The sequence below is a fragment of the Physeter macrocephalus genome, chromosome 14 (assembly GCF_002837175.3).
Source record: "Physeter macrocephalus isolate SW-GA chromosome 14, ASM283717v5, whole genome shotgun sequence".
NCBI lineage: Eukaryota > Metazoa > Chordata > Mammalia > Artiodactyla > Physeteridae > Physeter > Physeter macrocephalus.
Window position 1 is genome coordinate 61149892 of NC_041227.1, and position 17013 is coordinate 61166904.

A 17013-nucleotide genomic window follows, 5' to 3' on the forward strand; every position below is an offset into this window, starting at 1 on the left:
AGACCCCCGCGTACCGCAAAAAAAAAAAAAAAAAAAAAAAAAAAAAAAAAAAAAAAAAAAAGTTTGCGAAAACCACTCTCATGGAAGAGGGTGCAAAGAATGAACTTAATGTTATGAGGCTGTACCACTTAGTCTCAGTCCTTACTCACGTGTTGCCACATTGATTATTGCAAATCCCTAAAATCAGAGTCAAGAAGGACCACTCAGCCTCCTAGTGTGTGGTCAGGAGGCAGGGACTATGTGACTCATGAACAGCAGCTGCTTTTTGTGGGCTAATCTTTTCAGTGCAATTCTAGAAAGTCCTCCCAGGAAACCACGCCTATATATATTTTTTTTCTTTTACTAAAGTCCCTTTAATAATAAAGCCATACCGCAGTACATACTTGGAAAAAATGGAATTTCCCCCAACAGCTCAGTGATGACAGTGAGATAAAGTTCATCCAACTTTTCTTGGTACTTGTTTACCCAAATAATCAGGGAATGAGTAAGTTGCAAAAGCATTTTAGGTATTTGATGAACCTTCCAATGATTTACAGGGTTAAATCACAGCAAAGTTTGCTGTGCCACAGACTGTGTTATTGCATAAAGCTTTGATCTCTTTCTTACCATCAATACCCAGAGCTGACATTCATGCTGCCCAGACGCTTCTCAAGTGCAGTCAAGGTTGAAGGCTACTGCTCCCCGCCACGAGTGGCTCTCCAAGTGCCATCCCCCAACCAGCAGCATCAGCATCGTTGGAGGACGAGTCTGAAATGCCCCACTCCAGTCCCGCTGACTCAGGTACTCTGGGGTTGGGGCCCAGCAATCCGTGTGTTAACAGGCCTTCCAGATAATTCTGATGCAGGCTACCATTTGAGAATTGTTGCACTGTGCCCCCAGCGGATCCCTGCCCCTTTGAAAACTTTGCCACTCTCCTCATTAAGAGGGGAGCGTATTCCTCCTTCTCCTGAATCTAGGCGAGCCTGGTGAATTACTCTGACCAAGAGAAGGGAACTGAAATGCTGCTGTGCCAGTTCCAGAGTCTAGGTCTCAAGAAGGCTTGAAGCTTCCATTTTTGCCCTCCTGGAATGTTTCTTCCATGATGCAAGGAAGCTGGTCTGGCTGGCTGGAGGATGACAGACCACATGGAGGAGAACTAAAGTGCCCCAGCCACGAGCGGCACCGACATCCCATACACCTGCATGAGCCACCCTGGACCTTCTAGTGCAGCCGGGAGACCTTCTCGGGGAGAACGCCGTCCTGGCCAAGGAACGCCTGCTGAAGGGGGTGCAGAGGAGGCTGGACGCAGAGCCCAGCATGGAGCCCAGCATGGACATCTCGCAGCTGAGGCTCGTGAATGCAGTGTTCACCATCAAACGCACCGACTGAACGCGGCCACATGAATGAGCTGAGGAGAAAGCAGCAGGGGAACCAGCCGGTTGACCCACAGAATTGTGAAAGATAATCAACTGCTATGATTTTAAGTCATTAAGATTCAGCGGCACAAGGGACTAAGTTGCGGCTGTGCAATTTACCCCTCAACTTTGCCTTGAAGGGCAATCGGTTAGCCCTTTAAAGCAAAAGCCTCTAGGAAGGCTGGGAATGTGGCTGGTCCTAACTGCCAGGCAGGGTGCTGGGTGCCTGGCTTCGTGGGCACTGCCCTGTGCTGTTGCCACACAGGCCCCGTGCTTCAAGGGGCTTCACGCTTGTTCTAAGGCTCTGCTGTCACCATCTGGAAATTCGTAATAACTTTGAACAAAGGACCCTGCAGATTATGTAGCCAGTCCTGCTGAATGCAGCTTCTTCATTTATTCCTCACAACAATCCTAAGAATTGGGTTTATCAGCTCTCATCACATATTTAGGATACGTTGTGAGCAAATAAAAAGGGGGGCTTTGGAGACAATCTGGCAAGTTGGCAAAGCATTTTGGGGGCCATATTAAGAAGAATCCCTTTGCTGACAAAACCCAGAGTATATTTAAACAACTACAGGACCAGGCAGCGGGAAGGAAAAGGGCCTGGCCTGGGAAGCTAAGCCCCGAGCAGTCCAAACTCACTATTTATAGTGCTGTGGCCTATTTTGGCCTGCTGGGAGGCCCTGAAAATTGCCCTGAGATCTGGGCCTGGAACTGATGATGGAAACCAGGCACTTTCATTCTGGGATGTGGCTGGAATCACGCTGGGCACAGACAGAGGTCTTTCTGATGAGCTCAAGGACATTTTGAAAAACAGGATTTTCTTTGACAGAGAATTTTTTTTAAATTAAGGAAAACCATCAGGCCATGACCAGGAATATATTCTTAGGGAAGAAAATGCATGGATCACATCAAGTCAATAAAGAGCTAACAATTAGCCAGGCACTGTGCTAAGCGCTTGACATGTACCATCTCATTTATATCCTCACATACAACCCTGAGAGGGTAGCACTATTATTATCCCCATTTTACAGGAAAGGAAACTGAGGCTTGGGAAAATTAAGTAATTTAAGGAAGGTCACAGGGTTGGTGAGCCAGGATTCAAACCCACATCACAGCACTCCATCTGCCCAGGCTGTCACCTACAGCACTGCTTCTCCAACTTTGGCATGCAAGACTCACCTGGGAGTCTTGTGAAGATGCAGACTCTGATTCAGGAGGTCTGGGGTGGGGCCTAAATTCTGCATTTCCAACAAGTTGCCACGTGAAAATAATACCACTGGTCCACGGATCACAATTTGAGGAGCAAGGATGAGTCTTCCTTCTTCTACTTTCAACCTCCTGCAATCTGCTCCCTCAACAGCAGCCTGAGTTATTGGGGTAGTTTCCAATGCTGCATAATAAATGAACCCCGAAATTGGGTGGTTTAAAACAACAACAAGCTCTTATTCCCTCACACAGTTCCTGAGGGTCAGGAAGCCGGGTGTAGCTGAGCTGGGAGGTTGTGGCTCAGGTTCTCTCATGGGGTTACAATCAGCATGGCAGCTGGGCCTGTATTCTCCTGAAGGCTGGACTGGGCTGGAAGAGCTACAGCTAAGATGGCTCACTCATGTGGCTGTTGGCTGGAGGCCTCAGGTTCTTGTCATGTAGGCATCTCTGTAGGGCAGCTAGTGACACGGCAGCAGGCTTCTCCCAGAGTGAATGATCCAAGAGAGAGACACTAAGACTGCAGTGTCTTTTTTTTTTTTTTTTTTTTTTTTTTTTTTTTTTTTTAGGTACGCGGGCCTCTCACTGTTGTGGCCTCTCCCGCTGCAGAGCACAGGCTCCGGACACACAGGCTCAGCGGCCATGGCTCACGGGCCTAGCTGCTCCGCGGCATGTGGGATCTTCCCGGACCGGGGCACGAACCCGTGTCCCCTGCATCGGCAGGCGGACTCTCAACCACTGCGCCACCAGGGAAGCCCTGCAGTGTCTTTTATAACCTAATCTTAGAAGTGACAAACCTTTATACTGTCATATTCTATTGGTCACACATAGCTACTCTGGTACAGTTGTGGGAAGGGACCCCCAGGAACATGAATACCAGGAGATGGGGGTCACTACTACCACAGTTTCCTGATGAAAAGTGAGTTCAGATCATGTCACTCCTCTGCTTCAAACCCCATCATCACTTCTCATCAGAGTCAGCATAAAAATCCAAAGTTTCATCATCCTGATGAGAGCTCACATTTGACTGCATGGGATCTGGTCCCTGACTACTTTCTCACCTCCCTTCCCTCATCCCCAGCTCACTTTAATCAACCGCACTGACCCTCTTGTTGGTCCTCAAATACCTCTAGCATCCTCTTGCTCCTGCAGGCCTTTGCATGTGCTTTTCCTTCTGCCTAGAATGAACTTCATTCACATCTCTTCTCAAATAACACCTTTTCAGAGAGGCCTTTCTTGACCAGACCCACCATCTGAAATGGTAGCCTCTGTTATTCTCTAGCCCTTTGGTTTGCTTTATTTTGCTTCACGGTACTTACTTGTAGTAGATAATGTTCAGCTCGGAGTATACTTAGCTCCATTGACGCTGGGCTTGGCCATGTGACCTGCTTTGGCCGACAGAATGTGTGAGGAAGTGGCGTGTGCCAGTTCCCAGCCTCCGCCTTAAGACTCATTGTGTGTGTGCTTTGTTCACCCCTTTGAGAGCTTCTGACCTCCGTTGCAAAAAGAACAAGCCCCTCTTAGCCTGCTGATCTCAGAAGAATGACAGACCCTAGAGGAAAACTAAATAGAACCCAAATGCCTGGAGCCAAGTGTAGCCAAACCCAGCCTACAGCAGCCCTGGCTGATCTGCAGACATGGGAGTAAGATGTAAATGTATGTTGTAAGCCACTGGGTTTGGGGGTAGTTTGTTAAACAGCATTATTGTAACAATAGCTAACTGATACACTTCTTGACATTATATCACAGATTGATGTATATCTGTTTATAGTCGATGGCAAGAATGCAACCTCCAGGAGGGCAGGGACTTGGTCTTATTCCCTGCAGTATGTCCATCATCTAGACCAACGCCCACCTTCTGCATAGTAGGTACTCAATAAATATTAATAAATGAATATCAGTGAGTGAATTGATTCTAAGTGTAGATCCTGCTTGCTTAACTTTTATGCCTGACTGTTTTCAAAGCAGTCCAAGAATTTGCAAAGTATTTTTAAAAATTGTCTTGAAAAGGAGTTCTAGGCAGCATGCCCTCCATGAGGAGAATGTGACGCACCCGAGGTGTCTGCATTGTCTCTGTGCCAGATGCCATCCCTCTTCACCTGGGCCACATCTAAACCCATCCAGAAACGACAGCCAGCCCCTGCCTGAGAACGGAAATGCTGCTTTAAATGACACTGGTTCACCTGGTCAGGCGGCTGTCCCCAGAGGAAGGCCAGGGAGATGGCTAACGACACACACAAAGGGAGGAAATGCCCCCCACCACCACGTGGAACAGCTGCACCAGGAGACACCCCTCTCTGGAGAGGAGGAAGAGGAAGTCAGCAAAGCTGCAAAGCTGACCAGCAATCTGGGGAAGCCGACACTCACGAGAAAGCAGAAGGAAAAAAGAAGCTGGTCCTTAGAACACTCACTGTCCAGACTTGCTGAGGAAATAAAAACTGACACTAATTCTAAAGGTTTTTTCAGTCCTGCCATCTCGGGGCACTTTGGATTGGGAGTATTTTGAATGAGAAAATACTTGGTCAAATTCCTACCTGCCAACTACATTAGAAGGGTGTTTCCCTTAAAACACAAATGCTCAGCATAGATCTATGCGTGCTGATGTGGAAAGCTGTCCTGAAGGCTAAATGAAAGGTCAAGATGCAGGCTGTGGAGTGTGAGCCCGTATTTCTAAAAATATCCCATATTCATAAAGAGTGCAATACATATACATAAATGTTCGTATATACAATGGAAAAACACTGAAAAGACACACACCAAACTGTCAACAGTAGTTGCATCTGGGAAACAGGTTTAGAGTAGGATAGGACTGGAGATTTCACATTTTACTTTAAGCTATTTTAACAATACTTGTTATGTTCTGAATGTTTGTGTCCCTCCAAAATTCGTATATTGAAGTCCTAACCCCCAATGTGATGGTATTAGGGGGCGGAGCCTTTGGGAGGTGACTAGGGTTAGATGAGGTCACAAAGGTAGGGTCCTCATGGTAGGATTAGTGCCCTTATAAGAAGAAATCACAGTCCTTGTTTTTCTCTCTGCCACGGGTGGACACAGTGAGAAGGCAGCCAACTGCAAGCCTAGAAGAGGGTTCTCACCAGACTCCACATCTGCCAGCCCCTTGATCTGGATCTCTCAGCCTCCAGAACTGTGAGAAATAAATGTTTGCTGTTTAAGCCGCCCAGTCTGTGATATTCTGTTAGAGCAGCCCGAACTAAGACATTATTTCTATATGGTTTCATTTTTGCTTACAATGAGTATTGGCCTATTTACAATAAAAATATCAATAAAAGACGTTTTCATACAAAGATGGCCATTTTTTTTTCTGTACCGGAGCTGACATGCTGCTCCTTGCAATATTTTCAGAGGTGGTCAGATGTGGTTGTAAAAGGACAACTTGTTTCACACGATGATTGCCAGTGATAAGGGGCCCTTCTCTGAGAAGCAGACCTCCTCTCACTGGCTCTGAGGTAAGGGTTGGATCATGAGATACTCTGTACTTCTATCCTTGGCACTACGCCTCTGCTTGCCTGTCCTTCTAGTTACATCAGTGTTTGCTTTCTGCAAACATGCTGACTTGACCCATCCAGGAAGGATCCGAGGGCTACAGTGGTACCCAGTTCTGCCAATATCACCACAGTCTTTTTTTTTTTGCCCGGTGCGCGGGCCTCTCACTGTTGTGGCCTCTCCCGTTGCGGAGCACAGGCTCCGGACGCGCAGGCTCAGCGGCCGTGGCTCACGGGCCCAGCCGCTCCGCGGTATGTGGGATCTTCCCGGACCGGGGCACGAACCCGTGGTTCCCTGCATCGGCAGGCGGACTCTCAACCACTGCGCCACCAGGGAAGCCCCACCACAGTCTTGAGGAGTGTATTTATACCACTTCTTGTCTCCGTCTGTGTGTTGGCGTTACAGTTACTCTCATACACCAAGCAATCCTTTAAGACACACACAAAATTGACAGAGAAACATTGATCTTTCCAGTTGGTCTTTAAAACCTCTCATTTGTTTAGGAACTTTCCCAAGAGGAAGACACTGATATGTCTTTCAATCACATGCACATTAATACCATCCATTTCTGCATCTACAGTTCACAGGACACTTTCTCATGCGTTGCCACTGAAAATCATTTTGATCCTTCTGATAACCTAGTGAGATAGACTGGGCAGCTATTACTGTGCTCAACTTAAAGAGAAATAATTTGAGGTTATGAGTTTGGTGATTTTTCCTGGACCATTCAACTAGTAGGTAGCAATGCTGATTCCAGGTCATCAGTGGACCTAAACCCTGGTACATGTTAGAGTCACCTGGGTGCTTTAAACAAATGCCCATCTCCTGTTCTCACCATAGTCAGCTGAACAAGAATCTCAGAGAATGAGGCCCTGGGTATTAGAATTTTGAAATAAAATCTTTCCACAGATGACTTTGATACATAGCGAGCTTGAGACCATTGCAATCTGTAGGTATAAACAAGCCATCCTTACGTTACGCTCATGTGTTTATTCATCAGCAGGTGAAGGCCTCCCCTGTGCTGGAGTTCTACAGTAGAATACTGCACGACAATAAAAAGGAAGGGGCTGCTGATACACGCAGCCACGTGGAAGACCTTCATATGTTTCAGGCCAAGTGAGAGAAGTCAGACTCAAAGGCTACACACTTTATGATTCCATTTGTATGCCATTCTGGAAAGGCAGAACCTTAGGGGCAGAAAAGAGATCATGGGTGCCAAGGCCCTGGTGGTGGGAGCAGGGGTTAACTACAGAGGGGCAGCATGAGGGAATTTGGGGAGATGATAAATGTTCTATATCTTGATTAGGGGAGTGGTTAGACTAAATGGATTTGTCAAAATTGAGAGACTGGACCCTAAAAGGGTAAATTTTACTGTATGTAACATGTATCTTAGTAAGCCTGATTAAAACACACATACACACACACAAAATGCAATGCTACTACACACCCACTAAAATGGCTAAAATTAAAAAGACTGACCATACCAAGATCAATAGATCAGGACTTGGAACAACGGGAACTCTCATACGTTGCTGGTAGGAATGGCCTTTTCCAAAAAAGGAGAGAGATGGGGTTCTGAGGACATTCAGACCTAGGCTTGAATTCTGGCTCTACCATTTATCATTGTGTGATGTTGGCCAAGTCACTATGGGTTTTTAGGCCTGGTTGGTTCATCTACACATGGGATAATAGAAGTATATATACCTGCCTACTTTATAGGATCAGCACAAGGCATAAAGGAGATGTTGCTTGTGAAATGCTTGATGCAGTGCCTGGCACATAGCAATGACCAATAATATTAGATTTGGCTATTCTTAATATTATTATCATTCTTCTTGGTATAGCTGTCTCTGGGCTCCTCCAGGAATGGATGAGCTCTGTGTCTACAGTTCTTGGCAAGTAGAAGGCCCTCAACACACGTTTATCAAATGAAAGAATGAACAAATGAAGTCGCATGCAATGGAAGGCGTAAGGCCTCTATTTGAGTGTAACGGCAGAAGGGTTGGCACTGGTCATTCTTGGGAGCATCCCACTTCAAGCATTACAGGTCTAATTTCTGAATTCCCAGCCAAAACCAGGACCTCTACATCATTGAGAAGTTTAGGAGTTTTATTCTACTTGTTCAGTGGGACTTGTATAGGTGGCCTTCGCCTCCCTAATGGCTTATAAATATTTCCCACATGTTAGAAAATGCTCAAAATCAATTTCAAATATGTGGGTTTCACAAATACCTCTGGAATGGCCTAACAAAGAGATCTCTTTAGGATTGAATCTTCTGCTTGGGGAGGTAATGTGGTAGTGAAAATGGACTGAAACTGGATTCATGAGCCAACAAACAACAAGAAGATCCCATAGAGAAGACAAATCTTCCCACACGGAGTTCCTGGTAGGGGAGCCCTAGGCCGAGACTGCTCATCAAATCACAAAGGGCATGGCCAGCCCCTCTGAGGCTAGTGAGAAATGGCTGTGCACCATCAAGAGGGAAACTGGTGGTAATTTGATGCAATGCCCCATTTCTAGCATTCCTTTTGCACAATACAATGTCTGACTTTTCCTGGCAAAGTCTGCTCACCTGCCAGCAGATATCAGCAATTGGAAGACAAATTCCAAATGAAGAAAATCTTTTCTGTCCAGTTCTCAGATGAACTAAACGTGCCCAGTATGCCTTCAGCTGATGCTCTCCTTTAAAAACCCTGCTTGGGGGACTTCCCTTCTGGTCCAGTGGTTAAGAATCCATCTGCCAATGCAGGGGACATGGGTTCGATCCCTGGTCCGGAAAGATCCCACATGCTGTGGGGCAACTAAGCCCATGCGCCACAACTACTGAGCCTGAGCTCTAGAGTCTGCATGCCTCAACTACTAAGCCCACGCGCTGCAACTACTGAAGCCCACACACCTAGAGCCCATGCTCCGCAACAAGAGACGCCACGGCAACGAAGAGTAGCCCCTGCTCACTGCAACTATAGAAAGCCTGCATGCAGCAACAAAGACCCAGCGCAGCCAAAAAATATATACATACACAAAATAAAATTTTAAAAATAAAAAAATTAAAAATAATTTTAAAAAATTAAAAAAATTTAAAAGCCTGCTTGGGGATCATAATTTTTCATAGCAAACTTCATTTCCTCACATTACAAGGCTTGGTGAAGAGGTGGTTCATGAAGGCCAATGATAAAATGAATACACTTTTCTCAAGTGTAACCTCTGGGAAATTAATAAGCACAGCTGTTGAGTTCAAGGATCTTGGTGCATAAGCAACTCCCCAAAAGGAGCCAGGCTTAACTACAAACGGGCAGCATGAAGGAATTTAAAAAAATTTTTTAAAGTCCACGTTTAAGTGCCTGCTTAAACCCCTGAGAAGAGCTTATAAAATAGAACAATACAGTTTGCTCTTCTTCGTTTTCAAATGCCCTCATTAGAGAGATCATTTAAGGGATTTGATTATTCACTAAAATATTTATGAAGTGCCTAATATGTGCCAGACAGTGTTCTAGTGGCTGGGGATACAGGATGAACAAGTCAAGCAACTTCTACCCTCCTGGAGCTCACATTCTAGTCAGGGTGACAGGCAGTAGACAAGTGAATATCCAACACAATGTCAGGTAGTTGGTAAGTGATAAGCAGGACATAAAGCATAGTAAGAGGCTGTGGAGTGATGGGGTGGTGCTATTTTGGAAATGGTGACCAGGAGAGACATCCAAGAAGAACCCTGAATGAGGCAGGGAGGGTACCATGATTGACAGCTGTCAGCGCAATGAACAAACAGCAAGTGCAAAGGCCCTGAGCCAGGAGCGTGCCTGACGTGCCTGAGGAACTACAAGGAGGCCACTAGCTGGCTTTTCTAAAAGATTCCCTATTAAGGAAAACAGGAACACCACTACCACCACCACCACCACCAGCTAATATTTATTTTGGATTTATTATGCACCTGGCACTGTGCTAAGCCCCCTCATGTGGACTAATCATCTGATTCGATCTTCATAAGTAGGAACTATTATTATTGACTCAGCCCTCTTCCTTGGTCTCTCAGCTCCGCTAGCCTCTGCAGTCACTTCTCCCATAGGCTCTTCAAACAATGGCAAGGTGGTTGTTGATAGTCTAGCCTCTCAGCAGGCTATCAAGCTGCTCCGTCCCAGCAACTCTTAGGAGAATCCCAGAATGGAGTTTCACTAGGTGTGACTGGCCTTCCCCTGCCCATCATGAACTAACCCCTGTAGCCAGAAGAATGTGATATTTGAGTGTCCATGTTACCAAATGAATCACATCCAAGCTGGCTCAGGCCGGAGGGAAGGGGGACACTACACAACTCTAAACCTTGTATGCTTTGTTTATACCAAGCTGTTCCTCCTTGAGGGTGCCTCATTTACCCCAGGTCAGTTCACTATTGACAAAGGGATACCTGCACAGATTCTCATCGTTCTCTGCAGGATCTCCGCTTTTTTTTTTTTTTTTTAAACTTTGCAAAGCCACAGAGGGGGCTGCTGGAGCAACCTTGCACTGTATTGTTCATCAAATAACATTAATAATTGATGGCCATTGTGATTCTCAGTTGTGACAATGCCTGGAGGGGGAGTTGATGTTGGGAGGAGGGGAAAATTGCATGCCACGCTGGTGTCTAGGTTGAGTTAGACAGAATAAAATAAAACAAATGGGCAGAAGGCTTAAAACACCAGGAGGCTATTTAAGCAGAATAAATATTCGGTGGATTTATCTGGTCTCTGACTCCTAAATCATTAAAGAAATTTCAATCATTATGGCCCATGAGAACCTCATATGAACATCATGAAAGAACAGTCTTCTCCATCAGTTGATACCTACTACACCTAGTATTTCATAAGCAGAAGAGCACCACTAATGTGGTAGTCTGGCTTATCACCAAACACACTTCAGAAAGGAGACTGTGAGAGGACCAGATTTCATTCACAATATCCAAGTGGATTTTTTAAAACCCCACTCAGTTTTGCATGTTGAAATAATCTGGCTTTCTAACCGTTAACGCAGTATTTTGAAAGAAGAAAGAAGAACATGTCTACTTCTACAGAAGTGCTTAATGTCGAGAAATAACTAACTCTCAGGAACCTGTTTACAATGCTAATTATAACATCACAACTCTCAAGAATGGTTTACTACAAATAGCTTTTCATACCAGGTGACATTTCTGTTCATGTGGTCAGTTTTAAAATATTTTATGAAATGTCTGGATAGTTTTATGACATCTGAGGTTGTCAGATTTCTGGATTTTAAAACTTCCTGGCAAGAATATTATTCAGACTTAAAAAAGGAAGAAAGTTCTGACACATGCTACAATATAGGTGAAACTTGAGGATATTTTGCTAAGTGAAATAAGCCAAAAGGTTAAATTCTGTATGATGCCATTTACATGAGGTACTTAGAAATAGTCAAATTCATAGAGACAGAAAGTAGGAGGGTGATTGCCAGAGGCTGGGAAGGGGGGAGTAGGAAGTTAATGGCTACAGAGTTTCAGTTTAGAAAGATGGATGGTAGTGATGGTTGCAAAACAATGCAAATGTACTTAATGTCACTGAACTGTGCACTAAAAATTGGTTAAAATAGTAAATTTTATGTTATATATATTTTACTACACACACAAATTTTTATGGGAGACTGTATTTTTCCTTCATCGTGTTTAAGAAAGTACAAGTAAAGGTTTTTGTTAACTTCAAAAAACTTCATGTTAAGTGTAGTAAAAACTAGACCCCTACCAGGAAGAAACTGCTGGCCCTACACCCATAGACCCTAGACTGGTTGGAGTTGGAAAATTGATGATCGAGATTCCTGAAACACCACCCTATCATCACCTCACCATCTACCAATCAAAAATCTCCCATGAGCTGATTAGGCACCCTGCAACTCTCACCCCTAACACTGTCTTTAAAAACCTTTCCCTGAAAGCCATCAGACAGTTTGGGTCTTTTGAGGATTAGCTGCCCATTCCCCTTGCTGGCACCCTGCAATAAACACTATACTTTCCTTCACTACAACCCAGTGCCAGTAGATTGGCTCTGCTGTGCATCTGGTGAGCAGACCTGAGTTTGGTTCAGTAACACTGTCCCTCTAAAATCAGGAACAAGACAAGGATGCCCACTCTCACCACTTTTATTCAACTTAGTATTAGAAGTCCTAGCCTGAGCAACTAGGCAAGAAAAAGAAAAGACATCCAAATTGGAAAGGAAGAAGTAAAACTGTCACTATATGTGGATGACATAATTTTAAATATAGAAAACCCTAAAGACTCCACCAAAAAACTATTAAAAATAATAAATGAATACAGTAAAGTTACAGGGTACAAAATCAAAATACAAAAATCTACTTCACTTCTGTATGCTAAAAATGAACAAGCAGGAGGAGAAATTAAGAAAGCAATTCCATTTACGATTGCTACAAAAAGAATAAAATACCTAGGAATAAATTTAACCAAGGGGTAAAAAACCTGTACAATTAAAAACTCTAAGATATTGATGAAAGAAACCGAAGAATACACAAATAAATGGACAGATATTTCATGCTCATGGATTGGAAGGATTAACACTGTTAAAATGTCCATATTACCTAATGCAATCTACAGATTCAATGCGATCCCTATCAAAATCCCAAGGTCATTTTTCACAGAAATAGAATTAAAAGTTCTAAAATTTATATGGAACCACAAAATACCCCAAATAGCCAAAGCACTTCTGAGAAAAAAAAGAACAAAGCTGGAAGTATCACCCTTCCTGATTTCAAGCTATTATATATTACAAAGCTATAGTAATCAAAACAGCATGGTGTTGGCAGAAAAACAGATACACAGATCAATGGAACATAACTGAGAGCCCAGAAATAAAGCCACACATATATGGACAATTAATTTACGACAAAGGAGCAAAGAACATACAATGGAGAAAGGATAGTCTCTTCAATAAATGTTGTTGGGAAAACTGAACAGCCACATGCAAAAAAATGAAAGTAGTTTGGTATCCACCATATACAAAAATCAATTCAAAATGGACTAAAGACTTCAATGAATCTAAGACCTGAAACCATAAAACTCCTAGGAAAAAACATAGGAAGTATGCCCTTTGACATTGGTCTTAGTAATATATTTCTGGATATGTCTCCTCAGGCAAGGGAGACAAAAGAAAAAATAAACAAATGAGACTACATCAAACTAAAAAGCTTTTGCACAGCAAAGGAAACCATCAACAAAACAAAAAGACAACCTACTCAATGAGAGATGGTATTTGCAAATCATATATCTAAGAAGGGGTTAATATGGAAAATATATAAAGAACTTATACAACTCAACAACAACAACAACAAAAAAACCCTATCAAAAATGGACAGAGGAGCTGAATAGACATTTTTCCAAAGAAGACATATATATGGCCAACAGGCACATGAAAAGATGTTCAACATCCTCATTATAATGGCTATTATCAAAAAGTCAAGAAATAATGAGTGTTGGTGAGGGTGTGGAGAAAAGGGAACCCTCATGCACTGTTGGTGGGAATGTAAACTGGTGCAGCCACTATGGAAAATATCGTGGAGATCCCTCAAAAAAATAAGAACAGAACTATCATATGATCCAGCTATTCCACTTCTGGGTTTTATCCAAAGAATATGAAAACACTAATTTGAAAAGATATATACACCCCTATGTTCACCACAGCATTATTCACAATAGCCAAGATAGGGAAACAACATAAGTGCCCATCAACGGATGAATGGATAAAGAAGATGTAATACACACACACACACACACACACACACACACACACACACACACACAAAATGGAATATTACTCAGGCACACAAAAAAAGAAATCTTGCCATTTGCAACAGCATGGTTGGACCTTTAGGGTATTATGCTAAGTAAAATAAGTCAGATGGAGAAAGACAAATACTGTATGATTTCACTCATATGTGGAATATAAAAAACAAACAAACCAAAAGACAAAATAAATGAACAAACCAAACCAAACAAAAACAAACATGTAGGTACAGAGAACAGAAAAGTGGTTACCAGAGGGGAAGGGGCTGGAGCGAGGGTAAAATGGGTAAAGGGGATTGACTGTAGGGTGATGGGTGGAAACTAAATTTCTATTGATGAGCATGCTGTAGTGTATACAGAGACTGAAATATAATGAAACCCATAAAATGGTATAAACAAAAGTTACCTCAATAAAAAGTAAATTTTAAAAAAGGTTGGAGGGTACTTTTAATAATAACTGCATAAGTTTTGGTGGAAATTCTAAATCATTCTTTAAGACCTGTTTTACAGAGAATCTTATTTCTGAGGTCTGGATGTTAGCTATACTATCCTATGTTCCAAATTCATCTAAAGGTTGTCCCCTGGGTCTTCCACAGCACAAAAATTCCCCATCAGACCAAATGCCGTAATTGCACATGACTCTTACCAGATAGGCTCTCCAGAAGGACTGAATGCAGAGCGCTGCTGCCGATTCTGTCAGCAGGAGGGAGAGTGGGATCGCCGGCCGTGGGCTGAAAAGCAATAAAATGGTCATAAGCCCATGAGAATCCATCCTTCAGCCTCAGCAGAGCCTTTGACAACATAATGGCCTCTCTGATTAAGTGCCTCATCTATTCCCATTCTTAGAAAGCAACAATGTCATTTTTCATAGAAAAGTTTAGGCTTGAGTTAGCATTTCTTTGTTTTAAAATCTGGGATGGATTTTTTGTTTTTAACCAGCATAATCTTAAATCACTGTTAGCCTGCCCTGCTTTGAAGGGCTCAGGTTAGAAAGCTGCGTGTTAGTTCTGAAGGTGCAACACACATGTTATTGATATAAGCCTATGTGGACATAAAGCAAGAGACAAAGCAGAAGTCACATTTATATACTGCATTATGACTGAGATATAATAAAGGGCTCTTTTTCCAACTTTCTATTGAAGGGGAATTAAGTAGTCCATTTCTTTCCTGAAATACTACAATTTATCTCTGATCAGTGTACATTCCAGTTTAATGTGGTTTAAATTCAAGAACATTTTAAAGTTAAGTTCTTCTGCTACATCTTACTAAGCAATAAAATATCTCAAGAGCAGTGTCTGCTCTTGAGGGATTCTTAGATTATGGTGGGATGTCTGATCATCGATACCACATTCAAAAATCATGGCTAAATGCTCTTTTTTTGTTGTTTATTTCCTAAAAGCTGTTTAGAAATACTAATTGCTGACCAGATTTTACAAGTCTGACTTAATTCTGGTTCCTTATGTTTCCCCGAAGCACAGCTACCTCTGAAAAACCAAAAGTCAAGACTTCTCAGATACAGTGCCAAGAAATAAACCTCTGAACGAATGTGGGTCACATGGAGACCGCTCTCAGGGCAGGATCCCCAGAAACGACTTTGCAAGTGAGGGATCCCCAAGAGTCTTGGCCTCCAGACTCTCCCTAATGACAGCCATCATTTGAGTTTACAGTAACTCTTATTTTACAGAGAGAGGTTGACTAACCTGTCCAGGGTCGCACAGCTTATAAATGGCCTAGTCAGGATCTGGGCCCAGATCCACCCAATCCCCAAGCCCAGGCTTCCCTCACAATGCCATGCTGACACCAGACCTCGGCTGGGCCACCACTTGCAGATGCCCAGCCTGACAGACTCCGGAGCTAACTGGCAACAATGCACAGTTCTCCAGCATCTGGGGTTTTATTTCCTTCTAAACTCAGACTTAAAAACAACAACAGGAATAACAAAAAACCCCACCCTTGATACAGTATATTTGTGTGAATGAATGAATGCTCTTTTGGATTATTCCAAAATCAAAGAAATCAAAGCCGGGAAGAACCTAAGGGGTCATCAAGACAATTTCTAGCGGGTGCAGTGTTGCCGGGTTCTGGGTCTCCAGCTGGGCGGGTCCTTTCTAAGAGAACAAGAAATGGAGATTCTACTTCTTTGGAGAGATAATTACAACCTCCAAATGATAGCATTGTTAGAAACCTTTCCCTAATGTTCTGCTTTTATTTTTATTTGCTTTTTCTGTTTGTTCTGTTTTTGTTTTCACTTCTTTTTGCCTAACACCTAGTCTTCTGGGCTGTAATAGAGCATTTGTATTTTTCTGGAGGTACACTGGCTCCCTGCTTTCCACATTAAATGTCTCTCCTCATACATTGTCCTTATTCTGTAAATCTTGGTTGCGTGACACCAACAAATCACATCCCTGAAGTAATTCTCCTTCACTAGTTAAAAAGCAACGGCTTCTAGAGAGCCCTTGGTGTTTCTAAGGAGACCTTAGTGTGCTGGCAGTGAATTCAGGAGAACGATGCTATCGTGCATCAATCCCAGTTGATATGTACTAAGAGCTTCCCCGGCTCCCCTCCCACCAGCCTTGCTCCCTATGCTCTAGCCAGAGGCGCCCTTTTCATCTCCACCAACGTGCCCTCCCACCTCAGGGCCTTTGCAGAGGGGCTTTCCTCCACCTCCAGTATCCTCTTACTCCCGGCCAGGTCACTGCATACACTGTGCAAGCTGTTCTCTGCTCAAGGGCTCCCAGCAGATGGGCCAGAGGGCACTGAAACCCCAGCACATGCTCTGCCACCTCTGCCCTAGGGCAGGGCCACCTTTTACAGATTGGCTCAAGGGCACCTTGGGGCTGAGACCTCCTTCTCCCAGTTCACTTTTTTTAAAAAAATTTTATTTATTTTTTTATACAGCTGGTTCTTATTAGTTATCCATTTTATACATATTAGTGTATACCTGTCAATCCCAATCTCCCAATTCATCCCACCCCCCCCACCCCCCCATCACTTTCCCCCCTTGGTGTCCATACATTTGTTCTCTGCATCTGTGTCTCTATTTCTGCCCTGCAAACTGGTTCATCTGCACCATTTTTCTAGGTTCCACATATATGTATTAATATACGATATTTGTTTTTCTCTTTCTGACTTACTTCA

At 43.3% G+C, this 17013-nt stretch overlaps 1 protein-coding gene across 4 annotated transcripts in view; it reads right to left on the reverse strand.

Moving 5' to 3' along the window:
* Positions 1-17013, reverse strand: part of IQCK (IQ motif containing K) — a 128437-nt gene that overhangs the window by 51164 nt on the left and 60260 nt on the right. For all 4 annotated transcript variants that reach the window (XM_028500173.2, XM_055090925.1, XM_028500174.2 and 1 more), the window contains one exon: positions 14522-14606. In XM_028500173.2, coding sequence (XP_028355974.2) covers positions 14522-14606 — 85 coding nt within the window. The remainder of the gene's footprint in view (positions 1-14521; positions 14607-17013) is intronic.